A 14325-nucleotide genomic window follows, 5' to 3' on the forward strand; every position below is an offset into this window, starting at 1 on the left:
TTAAAATTGATAAAGGGATAATTAATAATCTTTTTCTTTCCCTTCATTTTTTTCTGGAAAAATTGCTAAAAAATTAAATATTAATCAAAATATAAAATAAATACATTTGATACATTTATCATATATTATGAACTTTCGATAATAAATTGTTATTTTATTTATTTCTAATTTTATATAATATAAATATATAATTTTCATTTCAGTATGCTCTGATTAGTTCTGGATAAATTGCACTGTTTTACAAAGAAGACACTTTTCTATATTTTGAAAAAAAGTTTTATCTCAAAAATTTAATAATTTAATTATTTTAATTTTTAAAAAATTAATTGTCCGATGACTTGCTCATTTAATTAATATGTTCAAATTTGCTTCAAAGATTTCTAAACAAAAATTTCGAAACAAAACATTTTGATCGCAAAAATTAATTTCACGATAAATTCGAGGGAAGCAAAAATAGCCGGCCTTAATGAAACGCGATACATTTCCCAGGTGTATGGATGACGCGTGAACTTGTAAAGAAAGCTTTCTCGGTTCGTCATAAATGTACTTCTTCCTATGAAATTTATCATAATTTTATAAGCCACGCGAGTCGTGAAACTCATGGACGTCTTGGCACACTTTCCTAACGGGTATTCCGTGTAAGAAACTAATCATGCCTGACATTATCGGCCCCCAAGTTGAAACGTACGCCTTCGAAACAGCGATACGTGGCGTTTTTGTGAAAGAGAAATGACGCATATCAAAGAGAGCAGAGGAGAAGTAGACGGCCAAGCGCTACGTGAAAGTGCGCCGCGTGACCGTTGTGAAAATCTCGGTCGATACATACGTCTCTGAACGAGTGATTTTACGGTGAAAGCGATACATTGAAATATATTCACCAATACCACGCGATGGCGAAACGCTTTCGTTTCTCGCTTCGAATTTACAGACGATCAAATGTTTCTTAGCTGTCCTATATTTTACAAGATGTGGAAAAGTGGTTTACAGTTCGAGTGAATTATTTTCGATATGATAAAAAAGAACAATTAGATTTCTTAGAGAATTGATTTTTGCTAATCATTCATTTTCTTTTATCGATGGAATTATATAACGTCGATCTTTGAAATTATTATTTTTGTTATGCATTTATGCTGAAGTTATTTCTGGGATAAATATTTTGTGACGTATTAGAATGTATTATTTATTAGAGTGTCCTAATAACAGACTTAACTTGAGAATTGTGTTACGTTTGCTAATGCTAAAAAAGATGAGTGTTCTTAGAATTAAGGTCTCGTGTTTTAGTGAAAACAAGAAACAATAAACTTGAGATAGAAAGAATAGAATAGAAAAAACACGATGACTTTGTGTATATTATGAAAGGAAAAAGGCGTCTACTATTTCGTAATTAAGACAGCATATTAATTATATTGATTTATTTGTGTTATAAAATTGAATGATATTAAATAAAATAATATATAATTAGATTTAGAATTTTTACAAATTCATGTTTTCATACAAATATATATTTTTTTCTTTTCTAGTCTTATATTAGTTTTTTTTATAATTAAATATATACAATAATATAAACAAATTTTATCATATTCTAAATAAAAATTTTGATTGTGAAAAAATATTAAAAATTGCAAAAATTTTGAACTTCATAAAATAAAAAAGTTTACGATTTTATTATTATGATGTAAAATTATCTTTTTTAATTCAAATATTTAAATTATTAGAATCATAAAGAAATTAATGCAAGTTATAAGGATATTTACATAATAAAATAACATGTGCATGTATCTTATATATCTGAAAATAAATTTTAAATAACGTGACATTTTATATATGAATTAAATATTTAAATATTTTACTTGCAAAAAAATTTACAATCTAATTATAACTTCCTTTCTGAAATTAAAATTTACATTTTTATATTTTACTCGTTATATATTATCAGAATACATAAAAATAATTAAAAAAAATTGCATCTTCCAAAAGTTTAATCAAATTAAATATTAAAATATTTTTTCACTATTTTTTATAACAAATATTACAACGTGTATCATACACAAAAAATATTAGAAGTTTTCAAAGAAAACAATCATTATTATACTATAAATAAGCACAATAAATTAACCGGAAAATATATACTATATATAAATAGTCAGTACTTAAATGCAGTTGTCAAATGAAACGTGATAAATATCTTTACAAAAGGCACAATCGCATAATTCTCCATGCAATCTTAGAAACCGATTAGCGAACAATGATAATTTGAATATTGTAGTTAGTCGTTAATTCATCTCTATTATTGCGAGTATTAAAGCGTTTTACGATTAAGATCGTGAGATATGTCAAGAAACCTGACGACAGTATTCTTTTCACGAAATATGGCGTTTATGGTTATATAAGTTATGTAAATAATTATGGAATCTTTTATGGAATGTGGTTTTAAGTAATAAATATGGAATCACGAAGAATTTCATAATCGATAATCGTTCTGATGAAATTCAATATTTTGTTCGTTAAATAAATTATTTTGAATGAAATGATCGAATTCTTAAAATTTTTAATTAGTTTATTAAAACTAATAAAATTTAACTTAATTTAAATTTAAGTTATTATTTAACAATTACAATTTTTGATATTAATAAATTTTTGGATTTATTTTTTATCTCCATATTTGTTAATTTAAATTTTTCAGATTGTTTTTCAATTCTTATGAATTATATTAACTTTATTTATATAAAAAATATTGTAATAATTTTGAATATATCATTTTCAAAAAAAAAAAAATAATCAATACAATGCATTATGATTTAACTCATATTCATTAGCTTTAAGCATTAGATCAACAAACAAATTTTATTTGTACGTTTAATCACTATATTCTGAATAATTTTATATAGAAAATAGAAGAGAGAATCTAATATAATTAATGTAATTACGATAATAAAATTATATAAAAGTTACGAATATTTCTATATTTTTTAGATTGACAAATAATAATTCATTTCACTTTTTCTTCACACTGAATCCTATTTCATTGAAATAACAAACCTTGAATTATCGAAGTGTGTATTTCCTGGAGAAAGTAAGGAAGGTTTAATAATATGACATTGACATATTTTATATCGTGCAAATATTCTGTGAAATGTGATTGGTTGCTACTTTTCTCGATCATATCATTATCATGACACAATTTAAAACAAGATATTATACAAATTAACATGATGTAAATAATATAATAAAATTATATAAAATCATTCATTATATATATTTTAAAAGCCAAAATAGAAATTCCATGTTTGCTGTGTTTGAACAAAAGTGAAATTGCAAAAATATAGACTGAGAATTATGAAGTTATAAGCAATTTAATTTTGAATTAACTGAGGTGAGATAATGATTCCATTTTTGTCACATTGTATCTTTGTCTCGCTTTTTATCGAATGAATTTCTTCTAACTTGAAAAATAAATTATCAGGAGGAATTTTTTTATATACCAATTTTCATAAAAATTGTAATTTCTACATCTTCGCATCTTAAATTTACTCATTTTTGCAAGGAATGTAAAATTCAAGCTCAAAAATTTGAATTACTCTTTATTTTATAGAATAGAAATTATTAACATATAGATATCTTGTTTGAATTTTATCACAATCAAAACATCAATATATAATGAGATTTTATGTAAATTATTATTTATAGATTAAATGATTTTGAATCAAAACTCGGAATCAATTAGTAACACAGTAATTATAATTAAAAAATAATAATAATAAAGATTCTTGAACTATTCAAGTGATCGTCAGAAAATATAATTTGATTAATTTCTGAACTCTCCAACGCAAGAGAAAAACCAAATATATTATTATCGCAAGGCAAAACGAGAAATAAATGCGTAAAAAAAGATTTGCACGTATATTTCACAAATTACTAGTTTTAACCAATTTCATATATGTTATTAAAATTCATACGAATCAGTCTGTCCATACGTAGAAATTAAAATGAAAAATCAAAAACCAGAGATAGTTTGTTGAATGATTTATACGCGAAAAACGAATAAGCATCGATATATTTTTGCAGGTATAAAATATTTGATTTATCGTTCATAAATATCTCGATTTTACAAATAAATACTCCATGGTATTAACCGTCATTCACTATCGAAGCGTTTAAATATTAGGCGATTTCAGGAAAAATTGACCATCCATGGTCTCTTCACGGTAATCCATTTCCCGATAATACAACCCCCATTCCTATACATCAGGTGAACTACAGCTTGAAAACTGGTCGAACCACTTCACGAATTTTTGCCATTTTATTTTTCAAAACGTTGACTAACTTCCGAACCAACGATTTATAGTATTCCAATAATTACAAAAATATTTCATCGGTTTTATTCCGGGGAAAAAATGGATTCGTTCGTTAGGAATAATTTTTTAACGCTTGACCATTAACCGAACGCGGTCCGCTGTTTTTCAGGTCGAGAGAAAAAAGTAGGGAGAGGAGGGGGAAGATGGGCGCAAAAAATAGGAGAAAAGAAAGACGAATAGGGGGAAACGCGGACCAATCCTGGGGAAGAAAGCTGGGCAAGTTAGTACATCGATTACGAGAAGTGTCGACCACATGCCTCGGTTCCGCACCAAAAACAACACAGACCTTCTACCTTTTGTACTGCCGAAAACAACCACCGTGGGATACGTTTCCGCACACTTTCTCAGATCTGTCTCCACGGGACCGGCCAAAAGCTTCATCTTTTTTTTTCCCCCCTTCTTTCCCTTTTCTTTTCCTACTCTTTCGCTTGCTCCTTTCGAGGGACGATTATTACACCGAAACGACTATAACTTTTCCTAGAAGGTATCCATTATCGTGATTGTTCGCGGGTTTACGGTCGACAGTGTAGAGAACGCAACTATTTCGCGAAGGGAGAGAAAGAGAGGGAGAGTGTGACGAGAAACTACTGTTTGTGAGTATCCGGGTACTTTGTCAATTTACGTACTATTTAGTGGTATTTGAACTTTATTAAAAGTGCGTTTAATTATTAAATTGACAAGTAGGAGCAATATTATCGTTTCTTTAAACAATTAAGAGATAGTTTTATTATCGAATATTGATCGAATATTGAATTTGCAGTATCGATCAATTTATTACTTTTATTATATTAACAAAATTATTTTTTTTTAAATAAGATATATATATTTTATATATGTGTTGTTGTATATGAAGCGAGGCAGAAATAGAATACGATGGCAATGTGAGAGAGACAGATTGATTTCATTTTATTTCCATTTTGTTTTTTCTCAATTTTTTTAACACAAATATAATTTATAATTTATAATTTGATAAATAAGATGCTATAACGTCCATATTGAATATTGTGAAAACTGTTGTATAAACTCGTAGCAAATGTTCTTTATATTTTTTCAAGACTTTTTGGAAAATTTTAAATTTAAATATGTATATTAATAATTTTACCACTCATATCGTCTTCACTTTATCTTCGTTTATATTTTTAATTTCAAAAGCAAATATGTTTTTCTGTTTCTTGTATTTGTATCTTTTTTAATATGTAATATGAGCACGGAAACGAAAATTATCTTCTTTTATATCTAACTGTAATAGTTGCTTAATCTAAATTGATTTCTAAATTCAGACAAGGTAGAATACCATCATTTGAGCGTAGAATATTATTCTCATAAATAAAACGAGGATAAATAAAAAATTATTCTCATATCGATAAAAATAACAAATTCATTTATAACAATTTTAGGAAAATTAAAAAAAACTATAAACTTTAAAATTATTATTTTAATTTCATTAAATAATTAAATAAAGAATATTAAATGAAACAATATATATTTTCATACAATATGATTATAAGTTTTTCAAATTTAAAACTATTTTTGACATGAATTATCAAAATGTTAGCAATAAACGATAAAATTTATTGATAATAAAAATTTTCTATTAGATCGGAAAAAGAATTGAATTTTAGAATTGAATTTTATTGCCCAAAAAGATCATATATTTTTATTTGTATTTAGTGTTCTAAAATTTATTTTTTAAATTCATTACACGATATAACTCAAACACGAATTTGCTCTTTTCTCTTGTAAAATTTTCCATATATTCGTAAATAAATATTTATATTGTCATTTAAAATTCTTCATCTAACCAGTATCAAAAGTCAACATAATTTTTTTAAGCTAATAAAGCATTTTTATTACGATAAGATTTTGCAATTTTTCGTATTTCATTGCGAAGCTAACATATTCTATATAAATATAAATGAAAATTATTTCGTTTCATATATTAAAAAACAAATGTGTTATTATATTATTATGCCATGTTATAATTTAATTGAATAAAAATCACCTCTTTATAAAATACATGGCATGTAGATAATAAAAACTCCTGAAAAAATATAATTTAAAAAAAAAAACAAAGCTTTTTCCGCGTTATTATTAATTAATTTTGCAGACGTCACATTATTCACAATATAAGAGCAAATTCTTTTATATACTGTATTGTAATTAAAATACATTTTGTCAAAAAAAAAAAAAAAAAGACATGGATATATTCGAATATTTCTGAACAATGTATAAACGAGTATTTTGAATGGATTTCGATTTCCATCGCGTTAGAAAGCTTTGACCGAGTTGAGACACGTGTTACCGGGAGAAAGCCGGCCATTCGACAGGTATACATCAAAGATTCGAGGATCATTGAAAATGAAATAACATTTTTGAAAAGGATCTATTTAAAATTTTTATTATCGATTATCGATATTTTATTGATATATGGAAGTGATGTTTCCTATCTTCTTTTTTTATTGAAAATTATTATTAAGACATATAAAAATATTATTTATAATAAGTTGCGGTAAAAATAAATAGATTTTTAATTATACTTCTATTCCTGTTATTGATATCTTAAAGATATTTTAATATCGCTTATTCTTAATTTCTTTAAATCTACTAAATTTAAATTTAAAAAAAAAAAAGGAATTCTAATTATTTTCATCTGTTATCGATATTTTAATGATATTACCAACATATCAATGCATCGATATTTATCGACAAGGAAATCAATAGTCAAATCACAATTTTAATTTACGTTAAGATTCTGTTTGCTTACCAATCGACAATTTTGAGATTCGTGTCGACGCACTGGAACGTTTTCCAAGCTTGGGGGAAGCTGGTGCAAACAAAATCTGAACAACGAGCGGATTCCGATCTACTAAATATTTCGAATACGTTCCATGTTTCGATTGGTTTAATTGGAAGAAATAGTGAACAACGTATGAAACTCGTGATTCGATTCGTCCATTCTCGTCGTGAAAATAAAAGGTCGTGCTTATTGGACCGACGATAGGACAGATTAAAATAAATACGATTGTTCCCAATCTACAGCTCGGTCAAAACAATGCCATTAAAATATATATATCTTATAATACGTTGAAATTAAAAAATTTTTTTTCTAATCGATATGCTTGAATTTATTATTGATTATAATAAACAACTTTGAATTATTAATTGATATATTTATACGTACATTTTCTTGACAATAAAATTGATATTTTTATTATAAATATATACGAAAATACAATTTCAGTGAAAATTAAAAGAAAAATAATCTATTGAAATAAAAAATAAAGAATAAAGAATAAAAATCTATTTCTTCATAGAAAATAAAAAATATAATTTTACTAAAAAGAAAGAAAAGAGAAATTTGAGAAAAGAACACTTTGCTAAAATAAAAATAAAGATAAAAATTTTCATATTTATCAACAATAATGTAAAGTAATTAATTATTTATATAAATATATGTAATTTTATAAACAAATTATTAATATTTTCATCTTTTTCGTAAATATTGCAAATACGAAATATTGAATTAATTGTTATATTAATAATTTATTTTTAACTAATAAATTATGTTATGAAAAATAATTTTAGGATATCAAAATAAATCTGGTATTCTTATTTAATTAATAATTTGTTGTTAATTACAATTAAACGGTAAAATAAATCACAAAATCAAAAGTTCTAAAAACTACAAAACCTTTTCTATCGAATAATTTATTCTGAATCTCAACTCATGCGTGTCGTTATATTGAATATAGTTAGAATATAATTCGTTAATAATTTTTTCTTAATTCGGTCAGTTGATTAAGTGTTACAAAGCAGTTTACTGCAAACGTTGCATTTCAAAGCGACAGAAAATCGATGGACGCCAATCTAGTCGTGTTCTATTTTTGTCGTTTTAGATGCTCTTCTCTTTCCAACGATTCTCGTATTACTCTAACTACTCTCTTTCGAGGGAAAACTTCGTTTCCCCAGAGTATTAGCCAACTGATTGACGAAGATTCTAAGTTCACGCCCAAACAAACGTACAGTAACTAGACAAAATCAAAAGTATCTTCTACTGGAAAAAAGTAATTTCTACTATACAAAAAAAAAATCCTTTGCAATAAGATTTTAGATATGTCTTGTCAAATAAGTGAATTTAAATTCAACAGATTTATTTTAAATTTCTTTCAGTTTAATTTATTTCAATATTAAATTAATTATTTCATTTCCTTTCGTTTCACGTTAAAAATATTTCTCCCTTACGAACACAATAATAATAATTTATAAATTTTAATTTATATATAATGAAATTGTTATTCATAAATATTATAACTCAAGTAGCTCAAAGCTAAAAGAAGGTCGAGAAAGTAACAAAATTTTCGATCAAATGGAAAATGAAAGAATGCAAATATGAAAGTTTTCTCTCTGTATAATTTCTCCAACTTAAAATATACTTCGAACAAGGCCGTAAATATTTCCAACAAAATCATTTAATCCCAGTGCAATTTTGCAGCGTCATACTTTGTCGATTCAATTTTTACCATTTTTCGTATATTGTTTTGTGCAGGATGTTAATATATTTTTGAAATATTTTTGGAGAACTAATATTAGAGAAGCAATAAAAAAGTTGTATGTCATGCAATAATACAAACAGTTCTTATAAACAATAGAATGAAGTAAGAAAGAGACAAAGTAAGATAATATTATCTTTCTTATGCAATGGTTTCATTGTGTCCCAAATTTCGTTTCATCAAATAACAAATTAAATTGATAAATTACAACTGATATTTTTGTAAACTGATTTTTTACATGTTCTAATTTTTAAAACAGATTTAGATTCAAACATGTTTCAAGAATAATGATATTGTGTATAAAAAAGATTCATATAAAAAAATTTCACACTATGAAGATTACAAGATAATTCATCATTTCATTCTATTTTTCAATCTCGAATTACATTAAAGTCAATTTCTTGTATATTTTTGTTTTATTTTTCAAAACAAATTGAAAATTGAAATAAAAATTGAATGTTATCATTTCGAATTGTTAATACTAATTGTCCATTATATTACGTCTCTTTGCTATAATATAATTAAGTTGGTAATATTATTGTCTTGAAATAATTTTTCTTTGATATATAATAAATACTTCAAGTTATAAATACTTTTACTCATTATTTATTCAAGATAATTATTCAAAATACTATTCAAAAATCTATTACTTCCTATGCAAATACTTATGTAAAAAGAATACTACGTGGTCGAACGTGATTGGTTGAACCAATGAACCGAGGCCCAATGAAACGAGGCCCCGCCCCTTTTATCTCGATGCAAAGGGTATATAAATATCCAAATTTTTGGAAAAGTAATCAATCCTGAATCTGCATACATAAGAGCAACATGGAATTTTTCAAGAGCTTTCTACAAGCTATTGGCATACTGGAGCCTACCAAAGTGGATTTCATTTCTGAATTGCCACTGGAAGTATCACAGATGATTCTTCGCAATTTGGATGACGAATCTTTGCTGTGTGCTGCTCGAGTATCGCGAAAATGGTTGCAAATCTGCAAATTCGATAAAATTTTAAGACAAACTGCAAGGCTCCATAAACAACAAATCAGAAGAAAAATGAGGGAACAAATTTTTGGACGAGATTCACCGTCAAGGATTGAATCGTTAAGAAGAATACAAGAATTGAGAAAAGATAGAAATGTAGCAAGCATAAGGATAAAAACGACAGTAGTCTTTGGTAATAGAAGAATCCCACCACCAAGAAATATAAAGGTAAGTAATTCCTCAACTAGAAAATCTCGTAATATAAATAAATGTATTAGAATATAATATATTAATTTAGTTTAGGTTAAGTTGTATATTATAAATTTAAGTACATTTATAATTTTCTGAAGTATTTAAATTAAATTTTTAATTAAGTTAATTTTTAAGAATTTGTGATTAAATGTAATTTCGATGTTTTAAGAAATGTTAGCGTTAAGAAAAATAAATATTTGTATTAGAATAATATATTATAAATTAATATTTATTGATTTTATGCAATGCATAATAATAAGGTTTTTAATTTAATTAGGAATCTTAGAATTTAATTTAATGTATTTATTTTATATCTATTAAGTATTTTTTATATTTGTAATTTATTATGCTTTATATTTATATTCAGTTACTATATTATTTATGTTAAATTATTGTTCAATATTTAATTTTTTTGATATGTATATCCTTTTTTCACAATTTATGACATACAAATAATTGAATCTTAATGTATACAAAATGTGAATATAAATTAAAATTGAAAAATGACCTATAAATGATCAAAATAAAAACATTATTTTTTTCTAGTAAATGCAAATAAATAAATTATATCCATCAATAGAAAGTGTCATATGTAAATATAGAGTACTTATTAAAATTAATAGTTGATTGTTAATGTTAAATAAAAATAAAAAATGGAAATAAATATAGAAGTTACCAAATAATAAAAATGATCACAAAAAAATAAGAAATATTTTCAAAAAGTCAATAAAAAAAAAATATTTATTAGAAGAAATACTTATTATAATGAAATTTCAAACACGAAATTAAAGATATATAATATAAATTTATACGTATAACTATGTGCAACAGAAATGACTTTCAAACATGTTGAATAATATATTATCAAAAAATAAATATTACGTTAATATTGAATAACAAACGGATTTATTGACCAAATATCTTGATAATATGATTAACAATGGAATGCCATCATATTAAATTCAAAAATAGATATTTTTTGTGTAAATATTTTTTTTCTTTCTTCGTTTTGAATAATATCACGTTTGATTACGAATATCGAGTTGAACAGTACTCAGAACAGGTTCGAAGATTATTTGATCAAACAAAATAGGGGAATGTTTTTAGAAATACTAGCATTACAAGTTCGATAAACCTTTGTGTCAACAAATGGTAATCGTCTTCTGCATGTATTTGGAAACTTATTACTAGTTATCATGATCTAGTTTCTAAATTCTACACTTTCTTATTCATTTATGTACACAGCCGGATGACGTGTACAAGAAATCAAAAGATAATTCTTTATGAAAAAATAAGAAAAAAAAATAATAGAATAAAATATTTTCGTTCAAAAGAAAACAAAGTTTAGAAATTTTTTAAATTCAAACGAAATTGGATTTTTGCTTTGATTGGATACAAAACAAATATAATGATCGATGTTATTTTAATCGTGAAAAATAAAAATAAAAATGAAATTTTATTGTTCTTTAAATCCTTATTTTTCAAATCAAGAAATATAGACGATTATTCTATAATTCGCTTTTCTGAAAAATTAATTTTTAAACGAGGTAAAATTAATTCTATTTCTCATTTTCACGTATCAAGAATTAACCAATTTCAATTGCACTCGAAAAATTTTCAAAAAATTCTAAAATTTTTATTTCCTCGAAAACGAAATCTTGAAAAAATTTTATTGTATTTCTTTTTCTTACTTTTTCATAAAAAATCGTTCTATGCCCGATTGCATATATTATTCAGCCAAATCCTGTGTATTTTGGATTTTTTTTATGCGAAGCAAGATCAAGTTTTCAAGTCGCAGTCATATAAACAGATAAATGATCTTGGAAATCCTGACAAAGAATTATTGAAAACGATAGATAATATTATGATTAGCGCATATCAAAAGAAAAGTAGGTCATAGTGACATCAGCTCTTCGGAACAAAGGAAATCTGCATGATGCAGATCTATGACCTCACTCGGCGATAAGAAAGAATTTACATATCAATTTAATTATAACAAAGAAATCAGACCAGTTGCCTGTTTACATCTTATAAATATCATTTCAGGATAGATATCTTTAATAAATTAATTCGAAGTAATTAACATAAAATATTACAAAATATAACTCGAAATTTTTGGAAAAAAAAAAAAATCTGCATTTATTATTCAAGAGTCAAATATATATATAATCAGTACAGTTTCAACATAACTTTAAAAGTGAGTCGAAAATTAGTTATCCATAAACTAACGAATGCAATATCTTAATGGATATAACTTCAACAACATAGAATCAGACTTTCTATAGAATATAACTAAACTATTGAATAGCAAAGAAGAGGATAGTAAAGTCATTGTAAATCGTGAGACATTGTGAATAGAATACAGATGTGTATACTAATTGACCTGTGTTTCAATACAGATCTCGTTCCACCGAGGAATATGTATACAATCGTACCGTTTAATCAATATGAATGAATTGACGAATTATCACAGATGGATTTGATTTCCTGGCGGTCCTTTGCTCTGGAATGCACGAAGACAATATCTCGTGACGAAAGTTTTATGAAAAATAAAAAAAAATTGAACGAACCTATACCAAAAAATGTTTAACATATTCGGGTAACACTTATTTGACTACTTATGAAGAATCTTCGTAGGGAAATTTGGAAAGATATTCCATAGGATATATTAAAACTATTAAATTATTTATTATAAAAATAATAAAAAAATAATTTATTGAAAAAATTATTTTGAATGTAAAATTGTAAAACATTCTATAGAAAACTGAAATTATATCCGGACAATTTGAATAAAAAATTGTTATCTTTTTTAAATTCCTTCGTGCGTTTGATCGATCCATTGTCCTCTTTTATTTGAATAATATAATTTGCATGCACATCTAATATTTATACCAGAATTATTTTTCCGAACGGCGGAAATATTATCCGTTGAAGGTTTTGACAAGATCTTGTTGTATTTTCAGATAATCCTAATAATTTTGCAGTTAATAATTCTCTAAATTCTCTAAAACCTGTTATTTTTTTTATATTTTTTTTGTTGCAATTTTGTAAACTATTAAAGCACTTACAACTGAAATCCCTAGAAGAATATCAAGTGATGAGTATCATGTTTTCGATATCATTTGATTTCTTTTTTAATTGTACTAGCATAAGAAACTATTATCAATACAATTACTATTATCGATATTTCTATTGCGGATGCGAACACTAATGATGAAAATAAATGATGCAAGATATCATTCTTGCAACGATCAGCACTCATATTATTAAAATATCGATAGAAATATTGAAGTACACTTGATACAGAGACGCGCGTGGCAATCTACGTATTAAATATCAATTAAAAAAGCAATAGTGATATTTACGAATTTTGTATAATTACTATATGCAGAACTTAGAAAATTAACACAAAAGTTGGTATTTTAAGTTGGTAAATTTAAGTATATTTACAATTTCTTAAAGTATTTAGGTAAAATTTTTCGTTAAGTTAATTTTTAATAATTATTAAGTTATTAAATATAATTTTGACATCTTAGCTCTAAGAAAAATAAATAATTATATTAGAATAATATATGATATAAATATTACAAATTAGTATTTATTGACTTTATGCAATATATAATAATAAAGATTATAATTTAATTAGAAATTTAAGAATTTACTTTAATTGTCATAGTCACATCATTAAATTAAAAATGTATAATACAAAAATTTCATATTACAAAAATCACGAGGTAATTCATCATATTTTATGTTTCAATTTTCGAAATACATCAAATTTTTGTATTTATCTTTCCAATTTTTCATAACAACTTTGAAATTAGAATAAAAATTGAATATTATTATTTCGAATTTCTAATACTAACTATTCAACTAATCTAATACTATATCATTAAGATAATGATATTATTGTTTTCGAATAATTTTTTATTAAATATAAATACTTCAAATTAATTATCCATTATGAAACTATTATATCCAATATTACAAAATTATAAATATTTTTATTAATAATTTAATAATATAAATAATTTAATGTACATGTATAAAAAATTGTAATCATGAATACAAATTTATAGGATGATTTTTCTATGTAATTGGTTATGTACTAATAATAGAACGTGGTCGAACGTGATTGTATCTTTTTGTCTCAATGAAAAGAGTATATAAATATTCAAATTTTT

At 24.8% G+C, this 14325-nt stretch overlaps 2 protein-coding genes across 18 annotated transcripts in view; one reads left to right on the plus strand and one right to left on the minus strand.

Annotated features, from left to right (window-relative positions):
* The window catches only part of LOC107993170 (CCR4-NOT transcription complex subunit 6), a 587279-nt gene that overhangs the window by 502129 nt on the left and 70825 nt on the right, over nt 1-14325 (minus strand). The window lies entirely within an intron of this gene.
* On the plus strand, nt 9678-10610 carry LOC133666377 (uncharacterized). Its single transcript, XM_062076923.1, has one exon. The coding sequence runs from the start codon at nt 9734-9736 to the stop codon at nt 10172-10174; it is 441 nt and encodes a 146-aa protein (XP_061932907.1). The 5' UTR covers nt 9678-9733; the 3' UTR covers nt 10175-10610.

The sequence above is a fragment of the Apis cerana genome, linkage group LG7 (genome assembly GCF_029169275.1).
Source record: "Apis cerana isolate GH-2021 linkage group LG7, AcerK_1.0, whole genome shotgun sequence".
Classification (NCBI taxonomy): Eukaryota; Metazoa; Arthropoda; class Insecta; order Hymenoptera; family Apidae; genus Apis; species Apis cerana.